Source organism: Rattus norvegicus, chromosome 1, assembly GCF_036323735.1.
Source record: "Rattus norvegicus strain BN/NHsdMcwi chromosome 1, GRCr8, whole genome shotgun sequence".
NCBI classification, from domain to species: Eukaryota; Metazoa; Chordata; class Mammalia; order Rodentia; family Muridae; genus Rattus; species Rattus norvegicus.
The window spans coordinates 45,621,783-45,637,415 of NC_086019.1; the positions used below are offsets into that span (position 1 = coordinate 45,621,783).

A 15,633-nucleotide genomic window follows, 5' to 3' on the forward strand; every position below is an offset into this window, starting at 1 on the left:
AGATGCGATGTCCAACCTCCCCAGGGTGTCTATATTCTGACAGATAGACACTGAGACCATGTCCACACAGTGCAAAGTGAAGTGATGACATGGCGGTTATCAAGGTAATTAGATAAGCCATAGGAGAAAGTTCTACGCCAAGCATACATCCAGAGTCACACAGTCTAGTAAAGGCGTCTCATTAAGGTTTTCTTGTGCAGCAGAACTATTCCAAGCCTAGAGGGTAGAAGCTGTAGGATAGATACATCAGTAAAATCTGGCCAAGCTTGCCTGCTTGCTTTTGATGAGTTTCAGCTCTTTCCCCAAGCCATTCCCCATCAAGGATGTCAAACACCTGCTCTATGATGCCCACTGTAGGAATGGCTAGGTCCACAGACACTCGCCCTTAGAGTGCTACCTCAAGCTTTTCTTCCTTCTGCCCACAAGTTCTGAGGGAGAGAAAAGAGAAAACAGGCTCACTTCTTCAGGCCTGGTTACAGAAATCGCAGTAAGTGTCCTGGGGAGATGACTCAGTGTCTTGCTGCACAGGCATGAGAACCAGAGTTTAGATCTACAGAGCCCCAGTGAGCGTTGATGGGTAGGGGGCAACAGCCTACCTGTAGTTACAACACTGGGAAAACATGAGACGGGGTATCCCTGGAGAAACCAGCCATGTTATCGAGCTCTAGGTTCAGTTGGGAGACCCTACCTCAATAAGATAGAAAGTAATCAAGTATCTCCCAGCATCAACCTCAGGCAACTGCCTCCACATTCACCAACGCACAGAGATACAGTCCCCTTAAAGGAAATGGCATCAAGTTACATCCACGCCTACTGTAGATCAAAGATCTACATCTAGACCTGATCCCCATTAGGATCTGAATGGGGGAAAGACGCTAGCTCTTGATGACAGGACCTACAGGCACATTGTGAATGGATGGAGAGGGGGTAAAGGAGAGATAACATTCCTCATGCTGTAATAGACAACTATTCCATTGCTTCTTCTGATACCTCTGGTCTCTATCTATCCCTGTCCCTGCGATGTTACCACAGATATCTCCAGAATAGCTGAATGAGGGGAGTTTTAGCTATAGAATGTATATGGAGAACTCTTTCTTATATAACAACTCAGTGACCCCGTAACACTGACATTTTTGGCCCACTCTCCAGAACAATGAACAGTAGTAGGGTTTCTCCTCCACAGTTGTTGGTACTCTAATCCCAAGTTAGACTTTGCAAAAAAAAAAAAAAAGTGTCCTCAGATGCCCCCCCCCCCTCTCCTAATTTGATTTTTAACAAGATGCTTTAAAAGACCAAGACCTGTCCTGGAGAAGTCTTATCCTCACTGAGAACAGGGTGAGGATGACATTCTCCTCCAGACTTTGTTCATCGCAAGCTCAGCTTCCTGGTCCCCTCTGTACCCAGGCTCACTTTATATCCAGTGTGTTTTCTTTATGGCTTTTTTTTTTTCTTTTCTATTTTTCGGAGCTGAGGACCGAACCCAGGGCCTTGCGCTTGGTAGGCAAGCGCTCTACCACTGAGCTAAATCCCTTCTTTATGGCTTTTTGATCTTGATTAGATGGATCCAAGCAAAAGCATTTGTGTTCCCTCTGCTGGTGTTACAGTTGAGTTTCCCCACCCACGTGCCATCCTGCTGTCCTGCTGAACTGAACTCTGCTTCGTAACACTTCCCCCTATGGACTCCCCTGAGTGACGTGAGTCTCCTTCAGACCTGAGATGTCACTGCCCACGCAGTGTCTCTCCTGCTTTCTTTCTACCCAGAATTTACCCTATAAGGCACATTCTACTTGATATCTGAGAGACTTTGAAAATTGGGATTTTGTGTGGTCCTGCACATCTCTATTGAACAGCATCTCTGATGGATGAGCACGAGAGGACAAATGTTCATGGAGGTTAAATGGTTATACACCATCCAACAATCAGTAACAGGCAATCCCTAAACAAACAGCACTGGTTTTAAGAATAACAGAGCTGTTCTCTGCCCATGCCCAGTGTTATGCTTCTTTCAATGACTGTGGTATGACCATAGCCAGAAATCCTCTGCCTCTATGAACTCCAGAATATAAAAGATCTTTAATATATATCCTTGAAGCAATTATGACTTATCATGTGAGGACAAGAATCTTCATTTTAAATAAAACACTATTCCAAAATTCCCGATTTAAATAGTGGGCAAAGTGCTTGCTGCCTAACCATGAATATCTGAGTCTGAATCCCTAATACCCACATATAAATCCAGGACATCGTACACATCTGTAACCTCACACTGAGGTTAGAAAGTCAGACAGGGGTTGGGGCTTTAGCTCAGTGGTAGAGCGCTTGCCTAGCAAGCGCAAGGCCCTGGGTTCGGTCCCCAGCTCCGAAAAAAAAGAAAAAAAAAAAAAAAAAAAAAGAAAGTCAGACAGATCCTTGGAGCTTGCTGGCCAGTCAGAGGATGTGAAATAGCAAGCTTCTGGTTTAGTGAGGGGCCCTCTCCCAAAAGATACCGTATTTGATAAACAATTATTTTGTCTTTCTCACCAATGGATAACACAAGATTTACAAATAATATAGTTGTCTTTGAAAACAAGCTTTCACTTTTATCAATGAGCCTCACAGGGTTAAGTCATGTAGTCACAGTAAACATTATATTAATTTTTCTCATTAGCATGGTAAGGCCATTTCCAAACCCTCTGATTACCATTCTGAAAACACTTTTTTAGCATCTCAATTCAAGGACCAGACCAAAAACAAAAACAAAAAACAAAAAACAAAGCAAGACAGGAGATACACGTGAATAAGCTAGAAAACTACAGCCTCCCCAGAGAAGGAAAAGCAAACGCCTCATCTTTAAATTCAACTACATCACTCTCAAAAACTAGATTCGTGGAGTTTTTGTAAGACATCTGTGGAGAGCTAATTTGGGAAGGAAATGATTTCAATTCCATAACAAAGGCTCCAGATGAGAATAGCTCCCAAAATTATGGTACTGGACCACATTAATGCATTCTTGGTGAATGAAGCCAAAATGGCTTTTCTTTCAGCTCTTTGGTTCAAAACAGAAATGGCTCAATCATTGTGTGAGTGCGTGAGTGCGTGAGTGTGTGTGTCTGTGTGTGTGTGTGTGTGTGTGTGTGTGTGTGATGAATGGCCATCTTTATGTATGTCTGAAATTAAAGTAACGTAGGTTTATTTGAATGATATACCACAGATAACAGCAGTAGCCAGTACGTTTCATCTATTAACTATAATAAGGGTAAAATACTGTTTAATTAGAAATAATTTACACACTTGGCTTTAATAACATGTATTGATCTATTTGTAACTAAGGAAGCATATATTATTTACTCATATGCTGTGTAATTTATAATCTATAAAATGAAGGAAACAATTTTTATGGATGAATTCATCCAATGTCATGGTTCAAAGGCAGCGACTGAGAATTAACTCAAAATACTTTTAACTTTATGATTCAGGCTGTCAATCAATATGATTTACCTCTTGGTTCTCTCATTTTAGTTTTATGGTGATTTTGATGTGTATTTTTCTTTTGGCAGGGAAAATTTTAAAGATTAAATGAAATGATATTGCTACTATCTAATTTCCTTGTGCTCACTTTTCCTATTTCTGTACATAACTCTTAAAATATAGCAACAATTTTTAAATTAGATGTTATCTTACTCAGCTAAACTGAAGTGTTAAATTCTTATTTTGTGGCCGTCTTTGGTGAAAATATTCTCATTTGCTGGAATTTACTATTTTGAAGATTTTATTTTTAATTTGTGTGTGTGTGTGTGTGTGTGTGTGTGTGTGTATGTTACTGTAAGTGAGTGTTATGCCCACAGGGGCCAGAAGATAGTATCAGACCTTCTAGAACAGGAGCAGCAGGCGATTACCAGGCCAGTGTGCATGGATGATAAATTAACTTTATCAGCTCTCCATGGAACACAAGCTGAAAGTGACATCACAGTTTGAGATCATTATTCCTCTTTGGTCCTAGAATGAGTGTATGGAAAAGTAAGTTGGGTCATTTGTCTACAGGAAAGAAGGGGGCAAGGCAGGGACGAGGGAAGGAGACGAGGCAGACAATGAAGGTAGGAAGGCTAATCTGTACAGCACATTTATGCTCGGGGTCCACTGCTTCTTCGTGCAAGTCTTCTGTGCACACCAGAAATCCCAGGAATGCTAGAAATGCAGGCATCTATCCCTTACCACCTTGGTTATGCCTACTCTTCCAGCATCAGCAATTCTTCATAATGATCAAGAAAATATTTTATAAATAAAGGAGAAATCATCTGCTTCTTTTGCTTTAAAGAACTTAAATATCCCTGGGTTTGGGGAACATTGGGATATTAAAGTTTCTTCAAAAGAAACAGGTAACTTCTCACTGTGCTGAAATGGGTACCCTCAAGATGGAGGACAGACAAACAGAATTTATGAAAGACAATATTTAAACATAACAACATATCAATCAAGAGAAATAGTTTTAAGTGTTTTGACAACAAAAACCCAAATTGATAACTTCCAGAATTAATAGATGTGGAACATGATAAGACTTCTGTGCATTTGATGATAAATCTGCTGTTTAATTCGTATTACAACTTGCAGCTAAGGATATCTTTCTGCACTTCCTCCCTGTGATGGCAGCTAAAACACCTCTTATTGAAAGGCCCCTAAACATTGCCAAAGCCAGTCTCATTCAGACCCTGTAGACTTAATGTTAATTTGAGTTGCTCTTTCAGAGAAAATGATCTGCAGCCTTAATCATTATTCACAAAGAATTAAGGGCCAATCAAGGTAAGTGTTGTTAATGCTGGAAAGGTTTGAACAAGGCCTACTTTCCTAGCAATAACAAAGCCTCGAGAGGTCTTCAGGATGAAATACAATTTATAAAACATAAATTATAAAGCCTTGGACATAAATCACAAGGAGTAAGAGGAATCTCTGGCATACTGGGTAAAATAGAGTCCCAAGATTAATGGGAAAGATTTTAGCAAATGAACAACTACAAATTATCAAGCTGTGAAAACTTGTCCCAGAACCTAGGTCTCTATGAAAGAAGCAGGTACCTCTGAGAAGCAAGACTGCTTATGGCAAAATTGCCAAGAAAGAAATTAGCTGATAGATGGCACAATTGGGCAAACTCAAGAGCCAGTGTTTTATGTAGATTTGAAAACCTCTACCAATCTCTATAACTGTACACTGTGTTTAGTTCTGATCTAAATTTAATGATGCCATGACTTAACTTTATAAAATTTTATCTCATTGTATTCTTAGGAGCCTCAGTCAGTAGAGACATGATGTGAATGAACCAACTGATTAAACAAGGTTTTCTGAACACTGAAATACAACACAAATATAGAGGTTACTAGAGAAAATTTGTAGCCTGAAAATTCAATTACGGAAACCAAATGAGTGTGAGTGTATACATTTTAAGGCCTCAGAGAGATTTTATTTCATGACTAACAACATGACCCAAAGCACCTAAACTGTGGTGATTAGATTACAAAGACAATTCTAGAGCCTGGGACTAAAGAAATGTTAGCCCTCACACAGACAGGCCTCACACTTCAGTAATGGAATGAGCAAATTAGATTAGTGAGAAAGATGGAGGAAAGACTCGAAATATTTTCATATCTTCCTGTGGAACTCCACAAGAAAACCAATAGAATAAACCAACCTGCTGGACCCTTGGTGGCTCTTACCATCTGAACAACCAACTAAACAGCATAAACTAGCTGGGCCTAGGCCTCCTGCTCGTGTGTAGCAGATGTACAGCTCTGTCTTCATGGGGCTTCCCCAACAAGTAGAGTGGCTGAAGCTGCTGTCTATCTGCAGATCCCATTCTCCTAACTGAGCTGCCTTATCTGGCCTCAGAGGGAGAGGATGGATGTGCCTAGCCCTGAAGGGACGTGTTGTGCCAGGGTAAGTGGATACCCAGGGACCTCCACCCTTCCAGAGGAGGAGGAAAGGGGGAGGGTCTGTGTGAGGAGGAGACAGTGATTGGAATGTAATGTGAATAAAATAATAAATTAATGAAACAAAATGTAGTTACTCAGAAGAGACATGACTTTAAAAGACCTGATAGTCAGCATATTTGTAGAGGAAAGCAAGCTGTGAACTGGCCCCCTCCCTCCAGCATCACCTCACTAATAAAGCCAGGAGAAAAATTACAGAGGAAAGTGTGTCAATACAATCAAAGAAAGAATATTTTAAAAAAACAAAAAAACTTTACTGTAGTGCTATTAACAGACAAAAAGTTGTGACTAATTCATAAGTACAATTTGTGTTTAAAGAAATGTTTGTAAACTTTGAGACTCTGTTTTCCCCTTGTTCCTAGAAGTTTCTAATGTTGAGAGATATGCCTCCTTTCAAGAGACACTTAGCTATCATGTTAAACCTTGATAATTAGGGCATCAAAGGGGACAAGTATCAAATTAAGATGCTGTTGTTTTCTGGTTCCATCAAGTTCTTGGAGAACACTATTATGGTGATCTGTTAGTGCCACCCATTAAAAACAGAAAAGGTAAATCTCAACAGACAATGTCAGGGGGTGGAACTTATTTTAGATGTAGAAGCGATAAGTTACACTGTCCACAGTCCATCATCAGAAGAGTGCCTTGCGAGGCTCAACAAAGCCCACTGCAGGTCATCAGGCCTGAAGCTGTGACCCGATCCACAGCTCAAACCTTTATGAAAATAAGTAGCAATGTCTCAGAACTCAAGACATTCACAGTTCTAAAACTGATTGCTAGTCTCTCGCTCCCATGCTCATCCGAATATATCCACATACACACAACATGCTAAAACTATATCTCTCTGAAAGCAGAACAGGTTGTGCTTTGTTTGGGTTTTCGTTTTCTGTTTTGCTTTGTTTTGAAGCTTAGCACTTTCTGGCTATAATTACGAGGAAGACAGTCTGTGCAGCCGTAGGATATGTTTTTATCTAATTAAATTGCATGTTGCTAAGAGTTAGGCTTGTAAATGACACATTCTTTTGTTTTGAATACAATATCTTTGCAGAAAATAGATTTATTTTGAAAAGGCATATACACAGAACTGGGAGAAGCACGCCAGAGATATTTTGTCACCATATGGCAAATGTAAGCCTAGAAACCAGGGTACCTGGATGCTGGTGCCAACCCCACTGACAACCACTTGTGCAAGAACATCCCATGCTGGTAGTTGTTGAACAGATTTCTTCATGACCAGAAGATCATTGACCTCTAAGTTTGCTCTAGAGTTAGAACCTTGTTGATTACATCATTCAGACTCTGGGGCAAGCTTCTCTCAATGAACAAAAGGCATAATCACTTAAGCTTTCTTCATGACAGAAAATCATCCAACATTGAAAGCAGGCGGAAGCATCTGGTATATGTGTATGGCTTTTTTGAAGTATTAGGTTTTCCTCCACTCCTTCTTTACCAAATTTAGTTTAAACAAATAGAAGAATGTTGCTGCATTTTTATAATAACAGCTGGGAAAACCGCTTAGTTGATAATGTGCTTACCTTGCAAGTATGGAGACCTGAGTTCAGATCCCAGAACCCATGCAAAAAGGCTGGAAATGGAGGTGCTCACTCTGGAAAGCTGGAAGCAGATGTGTCCCTGGAAACTGCTAGCCATCCATTCCTACCAAATTGGTTGACTTGACATTCACTGAGAGACTCTGCCTCAAAAAGAAGTAGACAGCACCTGAGGAATGACACCCAAGGTTGTCCTCTAAGCTCTACATGCATGTGCACCTTATGCAGACAGACAGACAAAGATGCTTAAACAAGTTTCTTGCCAGTGCTGAATTAGACAAAAAGGGGACTGAGTGCTCATGAAAGTGAATTTCGTGACTCAGATGAAAATTGCATCATGTATAAACTCCTCTCGTGGAATAGAATGTTCTTCACATAATCCATCTGATCACTGTGACTTAGAAATACTATGTGCAGCTTCTTGTGCCTGTATCAGATATTGGCTATACTGCATAATCAGGAATAAGTAAAAATCCTGCCGCGCCTGGTTCAGGCAATGAGGCTTATAAGAAAGGATGGGTTCCAGTTACTAAGAACACTGAGATCTTTGCCTCTGAATCATCGACTCCAACTGGTTTTTGTGTGACTCTGTTTTTATGATTTCTCTAATGAATGGGGTTTTTGAAATGTATTACAAGCAAACACTGATCAGCTTCCAAAGTACCCAAATCGGTTACTGGCTTCAGTTGTAACATTAGATGGCTTTGCAAGTAGGGAGGAAAGAGTGAAAGGCAGAGGAGGCTGCAACAATTAAAATATTAAATTAGCATTTTCATCCAGTACACATGAAAATATCACTTCACAAGGGTGTATTTCCTTGTGTAGATTGACAAAGTTAAAAAACATAATCTCTTAAATTTTCTCCAGCTCTAACACAACAGGAAATACCTCAATCTTTCTGTGAAGAAGAACTTAAACTCCTTAAATAAGCTTCACCTTGGAGCTTAAAAGCTTTTCAAACATTTTTTATTAGAGTAGAACACAGCCTGAAGGGGGTTTGTTAGCTGACTTCCTGGAAAGGTTATGCAGTTTAAAAAACTGTTGATATAAAAAGGGGAAATTAACATTAGAGAATTACATCCATGTATATATAATGTATGTATAAAGGTATGGTATCTAATGTTAACTGCCAACTCTATGGACATGTGTGCCTGCAGTGTCCTTCTGGTCAGAAAGAAGCTTGGGTGTAGAATTCTGGTGGTGAGGTCTCAGCAAGAGCTCATTACAGATCTAAGGAGGACAAATAGACACCAGGAAGCCAAGAAACCAGAAAAACATCAACATGGTAGTGCAATTCCCTTACCCTGTGTCTCACAGCACAACACAGTGAGGTCAGACCACTGAGAAACTGTTGTTGTAAAATATAAAAAATGAAAAAAAAAAGTATGGTTGTCTTCTAGCCCCCTAGGTCCAGCACCTCAGTGACCCAAGAGATCTATTAGATATCTTGGTGGAAACACATCCCAACTCCACGGTGGCCCAGTGTCTCCTGCTGCCGCACTTTCCTACATTCAAACCGTAACATAAAAGAACACACAACACAATAATCTTTGATCCAATTGATAAGATATAATTGGCCACTTAAACATACAAAGCCCGGTGCCATCCATCCCTTAAGAACATTAATAACAACCTGTAACTACACAGAGCAGAATCTTAATGTCACCTGCCATATTGTCCTGCCACGGCTTCTCTCCCTCTCCCTCCTCTCTTTTCCTCCTCTCCATTCCAGTCTCCTCCTCTTCCTTCAAACTTCTCTCCCGCCCATCCTTCCTTCTCCTCCAATGACAGGCCTCCTTCTATCCTGTACCTGCCCCTCACCTGTACTTTACAAATTCAATGGGGAGAAGGTTCTGGTGAAGTCACCTGATTCCTGAGTACCAGAGGAGGCAGCTGTCCTTGGGGCAGTGGAATTAGCATCAAAATACAGATAACTCCAGGGCAAATCACAACAACAAACATGGTGAGCTGCATCACTGCCTGAGAACCCAGTGGAAATGGCACTAAATATTTTGTAGCAAAAAATAAACAGTTATTGATTTTCCTTCCCCAAGAACAAGCACCCCAAAGTAGTCCTGTTGTAATCCTCATGGGATTGGACAATGATAGTTCGAAACTGACTAGTAGTAGGAAGTATTCAGGATCAATAGGACCTGCAGCTCACTCAGTAGGCAGGGATAGGCAGAGGTAATTAAGGTACATCCCCACCCCCAACATCACCTGTCAATCTGCCATCTTAGCCTGACTTGTTCATATGGTTGTACCATCCCGTCAACAACTAAGATTAGATATTTGCAAATGCTCAGACCAGATATATCCCCACTTTTTTAAATCAACACTTGATTATAATGACTGACAACAGAAGGCTATTAACAAGATGAGATCGACGTACAGTATCAAGCTTAACTGTGCACTACACCTCGTCAAACAGATGCAACTAAGTCCCAGAGAAAACTAAAGGTCTAATTGCAGAAAACTACCTGGATTCCTTGCTCATCATTTGCATATATTACGCCAGCATGTTGTGGGTACTAATCCAAAAACAAAAGCAGTTGAAAGCCATACCTGCCTATGTTCATCCAGTCTATGGGTTAAGGCCAGTCAGAGATCCATCTACCATCAGAGAATGAAGACTTACCTGCTGATTTCTGTGGCTCTTTCCATCTCATTGGCTATAGTTCACAGAGTGAAAGGTAGCTTTCTGAGCTGTCTCTAGACTCTAGACTCTAGGGATAATCTTCACAATGCTATATAGAAATAGGAAACCATATAAACGCTGATATCCATGAACTCCCTGGGGTCTCAATAAAGAAAATATTTGCAGAGTATGCCATTGCCACCAATGGTGGGTCATTAAAAATGATCTTAGGTATTGGGAGATGGTTCAATGCATAAAGTGCTTACTAGATGAGCACCTGAGTTTATATCTAAGTACCCATGTTAAAACCAGACCCAGCTGGGTACACTCGAGGAACAGATCCAGGAAGACCTCTCAAGTTTACTGCCAGCCAGCTTAATCAAACCAGTGAACTTAGGACTCAATGAGAGACCATGTCTCAAAAATAAGATGTCAAACAATAGAAGAAATCAACATATTGACATGACTTCTACATGCATGAACATAAACACAAAAAATTCATGAGCCCAGGAGCAGCAATCCTACCCTTGGACAGAAACCATATGGACATTTTGTCTTTCATATAAACATACAACAAAATGGGGCACATTGCCCCTGGCAGGATTCACTGATTTAGATCACTGTTGCATTGGCTTGGTTAAACCAGACGGCCACAGTCAGCCAGTGCTATTGTCTAGACACTATACATTATATAAACCCAGGGCACTTAGGTGTCACAAGAAGTCTGAGTATTCATGAGCATGACTAACAGGGATGCCTCTTTGTGAGTTCATGTGCACTGGGATTCATTGTCTAAAGATGCCTCTCATAACATCAGGTACAGTGGGATAATTTAAGGCCACGCCTGCCAACAGTCCTGTTCACACAGCAGGTGGACAGGGGTGGTAATGCAGCAAAAGCACCATTAACAGATTGCTGCTTATTTCTGGTGAGTCGTGAGATTGCTCAGCCAGACTGAAGCTGTAAGATAACCAGGATGCTATTATTTCTTCCCTATGCCTCCGGGGTCCACACTGTTCCTTCCATGAATCAAGTGGTTAGTATCAGGGGTCAGACCATACAGGTTTAGAATCCCAAAGTGTACCTCTGGCTAGAGGATGACTCCCTTCCCAGAGACCTGTAATTCAAAGGGGGCTTGTGGCTGATCTATTGGGATAGTCTCCAATACTACCTCTCCCTTTTTTCTAGCCAAATTTGATGAAACTCCCATTTAATTCAACAGAATGAATGCAAAGATAACACCTGAAAACTGCCTCTCAGAGCCAGGTTTCCCTTTTTTCTGATAATGCAAGCCAAGGGTAGAGAATGTTGCTGACTCTAGGGTTGGGCCATATTTTTTCTAAGGGTTTCGACATGAATAAGGGTCATTGTGTCGTATCAGAGCTAACAAGTTTCTCAAGACAATTTATTGAAACCCATGAACATAATACTTTTTCAATGCAGTGATGCCAGATCAGCTTCAGGAAAACAGCATTGGCGTGTGTTTTGATTCTCCCATATGGTAGCAAATATGAGAATTCAAACAGCACTTCAGAGACGAAAGAGATAACTGAATGCCTAAGACTATGTACTGCACTTGCAAAGGACCTATATTTGGTTCTTAGGACCTACAAGGAGTAACTCACAATTATCTATAACCCAGCTTCAGAGGTATTCATTGACTCTTACCTCTGTAAACGCCTGCACTAAAGTATACGTTATACACATACACACAAGTAATAATAATAATAATAATAATAATAATAATAATAATAATAATAAATAATGATGACAAATAATACCTCACTGCACAATAACATTATGTGGTACTTGTCAGAGAAAATCATTTTTGGCAACCAATAGGATTAAGAAAAGTAGATGGAAGTTGTAGTGATTTGAATAAGAATAGCCCCTCACGGTGCATATATTTGAATGCTTGGTCCCTGGTTGTTTTGGGAAGGATTATAAGGTGGTGTTACCTTGATGGAGGAGATATCTCCATGGACTGGGCTTTGAGATTACAAAAGCGCCCTCTTTCTCTCTCTCTCTCTCTCTCTCTCTCTCTCTCTCTCTCTCTCTCTCTTTCTCTCTCTCTTGTAGATAGGATCTAAGATCTCACCTACTGCTCCAGTGCCATGCCTCCCTGCCTGCTGCCATGTTCTGCCATGCCATGGTGGTCGTGGACTCACCTTCTATAAGCAAGCCCCCAATAAATGTTTTCTTTCATAAGCTCCCTTGGCCATGATGTCTCTTCAGGGCAATAGAACAGTAAATGAGACAAAAGTCCCACGTGGCCTAGCACATGCTGTCATAGTTGATCCATTTACATTCACAGTGTCCAAGACTGCAGGCCGTAGTCTGGAGCAGCCAATGCTATCACGTCAACTAAATTCAGTTGGCAACCATCCACGGTAAGCCTCCAGATCCCATTAGCTTTCTGTCACTGGCCACATGGAGTGACTATATTGAGATGTTGCATTTTTCATTAGTCTTGTTGTGTTCAGATCCTTTCATCAAGGCTATGGTTTCCTCTTCTCTTCCTAGAATTCTAAATTGCTTCCTTTTAAAACATAGAAGAGACCAAAAGATGCGCCATGACCTCCTTGCACATCTCCTACAGTCATCTCTTCACAAATCTCCTGCCTTGAATATCTTAAGCATTCACAAAACAAGCATGCCAATTATCAGTAGAAAAAGAGATGGTGGTGCTTAGCAAGGGGTCCAATTAGCCCCACTTACTTCAGACCCCATCATACTATTGAAAGTCTATCTGATTAAAAGCACAACCCTAGCCCCACAAGAGAACCAAGGGCTTAGTGACCAGGCATATTGCAATATGAAATTTCATATTCATCCCCAACCCCTCTCACCAATCTCCATTGTACTCATGGAATGAGTTCTTTGATCTTCCAAGATCAGGCGAGAAAGGCTATGAAGAAGCAATTGCTCTAAGACAGCCAAGTATGGTTTCCTATCTCTTTTGGTGATCTCCATAAAAGAACTGCATTCCATAGAAGCAAGGCTTTCACCTGTGAGGACCATCTTCTTTCCTTCAGAGTATGGGTCCCATGACATGATGTCTGGACTAAGCTTCTCTGATTTTCTAAATAGACTCTTCTTTGGGCATTCCAGGCCTCATGGGGATCACTGCCTTTCCTTGGGTGTGTCTTTCCCATCCTGACCCCTGTTTTGGATTTCAGGGGTGTCACATGACTTAAAGAGTAGTGCCTTTCTCCTGTGTGGCTTATGACCCTACATAAGCATGGTGGTGTAAGAACTCCCAGCAAGAATGGTTGTGTGAAGGCTTTGACTTCGTAGAGAGAAGGGTAATTTTATAAACTTAGTATTTACACTCCTGGGGAGGAAGGGTTTGACTGTCCAGCACAGAGTATGTTGGCAGCAATACTATTCCTCACATTTTGAATATCTTCTCCATGGAGTCATGGCCTCGGAGAAATCTTCTCATGTTGTTCATAGGTCCTGACTGAAACAGAAATCCAGAATAGTTATCATTAGTTATCCTGTAAGATTCAAACTTAAGGACGAAGGCTGCCTTAGGCAAACACCAGGTGGAATTTAGGATAACACCCTGTTCCAGGAAATGAGCTAACCGCCCTTAGCAGGGGTCCTTCACCATTCCCTCTGCATACCAAAACTATTTCCCCATCAAGGGCCTCCCATGAATTCAAAGGACAATAGGCAGCAATGAATTTTAAAAAAAGTAATAGGCCCCACCAATGAGAAATAACCAATTCATGCTGTAACCTAAAGCCTATACCCTGAAACAGTATAAAGGGTGTGGGTCTTTGTTCTTCAGGGTCACCTCTGTCCCAGTACAGGGTTACCCCAGTGTACTAGATTATTAAACCTCTTGCTTATTGCATCGATTTTCATCTCCGTGTTTTCGTGAGTGGGACCTCCTGGACGTAGGGCTGATTGGGTCCTACAGTCCTTGTCAAGGGAAGTGAATCTGTCTTGGTAACAGTAGTCATTGTCCTTAAATATAGGGACTCATCTGTGGTACACTGTGTAACACTGTTGGCTGTGTAAAAGCCTAACCTTTGCCCTACCAACCTCACAATGATGGAAAGCCAACAGCTCATAGAGTTTAGCCTATTAATCAAAGCTTTTCTACTCTCCCTTCCTTTCCTTATCACTACTACTCTGTACCATGACACTCTCCCTGGGGACATGTTGCCCTTCAGATATGTTTCTAATAATGATGTAGGTCTAGGTTTCCCTGACAGGATCCATAGTGTATTCTCCCAGGTGGCAACTATGAACACTTGTTAAATTTTACCTGTCTCTCATCAGCCTCCATACATTGTCCCAACTCATTTCTATCCAGAGATAGGACAGAGGTAAAATATTCATTGCCTCCTCTGACACCACATTTCTACCAGCCACAGAATATGTCCAAATGTGCCTGCACATAAGCACACTTTGCCTTTTCTCCATTTTAAAAGCTCCTTGTCTAGCTTGACATCCTGAATTTTATACCATCTTGGCGATGAATCCCAACTTCTTAGAAGATAACAAAAAGCAACAAGACTCCAAAGGAGATGACTAAGCAAGCAGGTGGCTTCCCTGCGGTAACTCTACAGATTGCAGCAGAAAGATAATAAGATTCAGTGCTTTGCTGTGCAGCAAACAACAGACCTTGAACATGCTGGAGCTGCTTCCTCTAGCCGCGAATCCCACCGGGTAATGCAAAGAGACCAGATGGCAGCTACACATACAGTGGGTTCTGTCACAGTCTCAGCACATGAGGGACCAATAACCAAACCTTCTCCAAGAGCAAGCACTGACATAGTGGTCAGCAATGCACTTACCAGTGTTATCTCCACTGCCTGTGTGACAAGTCACAGAAACTGTCAGCTCCAGGGTAGGCTGTGTGCTGGCATCATCAGTATGATTGTTCAGCAACTTCTGGTCCATGATGACCTGCTCCTGAGGATGACATCGAACTGATCTGGTCTTTGTTCTTAGCAAATACATCTTGGCATGACATTGAGTGGTTGAAAAATAAAGTGTGTGTGGTGAGTGTGTGTACACACAAGTAAGTGCATATTTATGTATGAGAAGTGAGAAAAGGAGAACGAGCCAGTGGGATAACTTCGCAGGTGGACCTCTTCAGCCAATAAACAAGCATTTTTTGTACCACTCGATTCTTGTACCTTTTCTGAGGTTTGAAACTTACTCAACTACAAATATTAACTGTTGGGAAAAAAAATCTTGCAACCCTTTCTACTCACCACACAAATGCCTTCAGACCTCACTAGTTACAACAACAGGTAGAACAGCAAGTGGCTTCGTTGTAAGACATTCCATTCTCTTAATCCTCTTTGAAAAACCCTAGACCACATTCTCACACTGCTGGGCAGAATTCCTGTTACTGCTCAAAGGGTGCGCTCCACAGTGGGAGGTGAATGGCAGTGTACTCCACACCTCCCACCAGGGGTGAAAACAGGAAGGAATTCTAACAATTGTGTGCAAAATAAAAATGTTTTCA

The 15,633-nt window shown here is 41.3% G+C and overlaps 1 protein-coding gene across 13 annotated transcripts in view; it reads left to right on the forward strand.

Annotated features, from left to right (window-relative positions):
- Positions 1-15,633, forward strand: part of Oprm1 (opioid receptor, mu 1) — a 253,352-nt gene that overhangs the window by 56,412 nt on the left and 181,307 nt on the right. The window contains exon 4 of one of the 13 annotated variants that reach the window (XM_063282030.1): positions 6,320-10,114. The exons of 11 other annotated variants lie outside the window; for them this stretch is intronic. In XM_063282030.1, the coding sequence (XP_063138100.1) occupies positions 6,320-6,391 (72 nt within the window). In that variant the 3' untranslated portion in view covers positions 6,392-10,114. Of the gene's footprint in view, positions 1-5,256; positions 5,686-6,319; positions 10,115-15,633 lie in introns of those variants that run through there. One more of the 13 variants, NM_001038599.2, reaches the window with a different exon arrangement.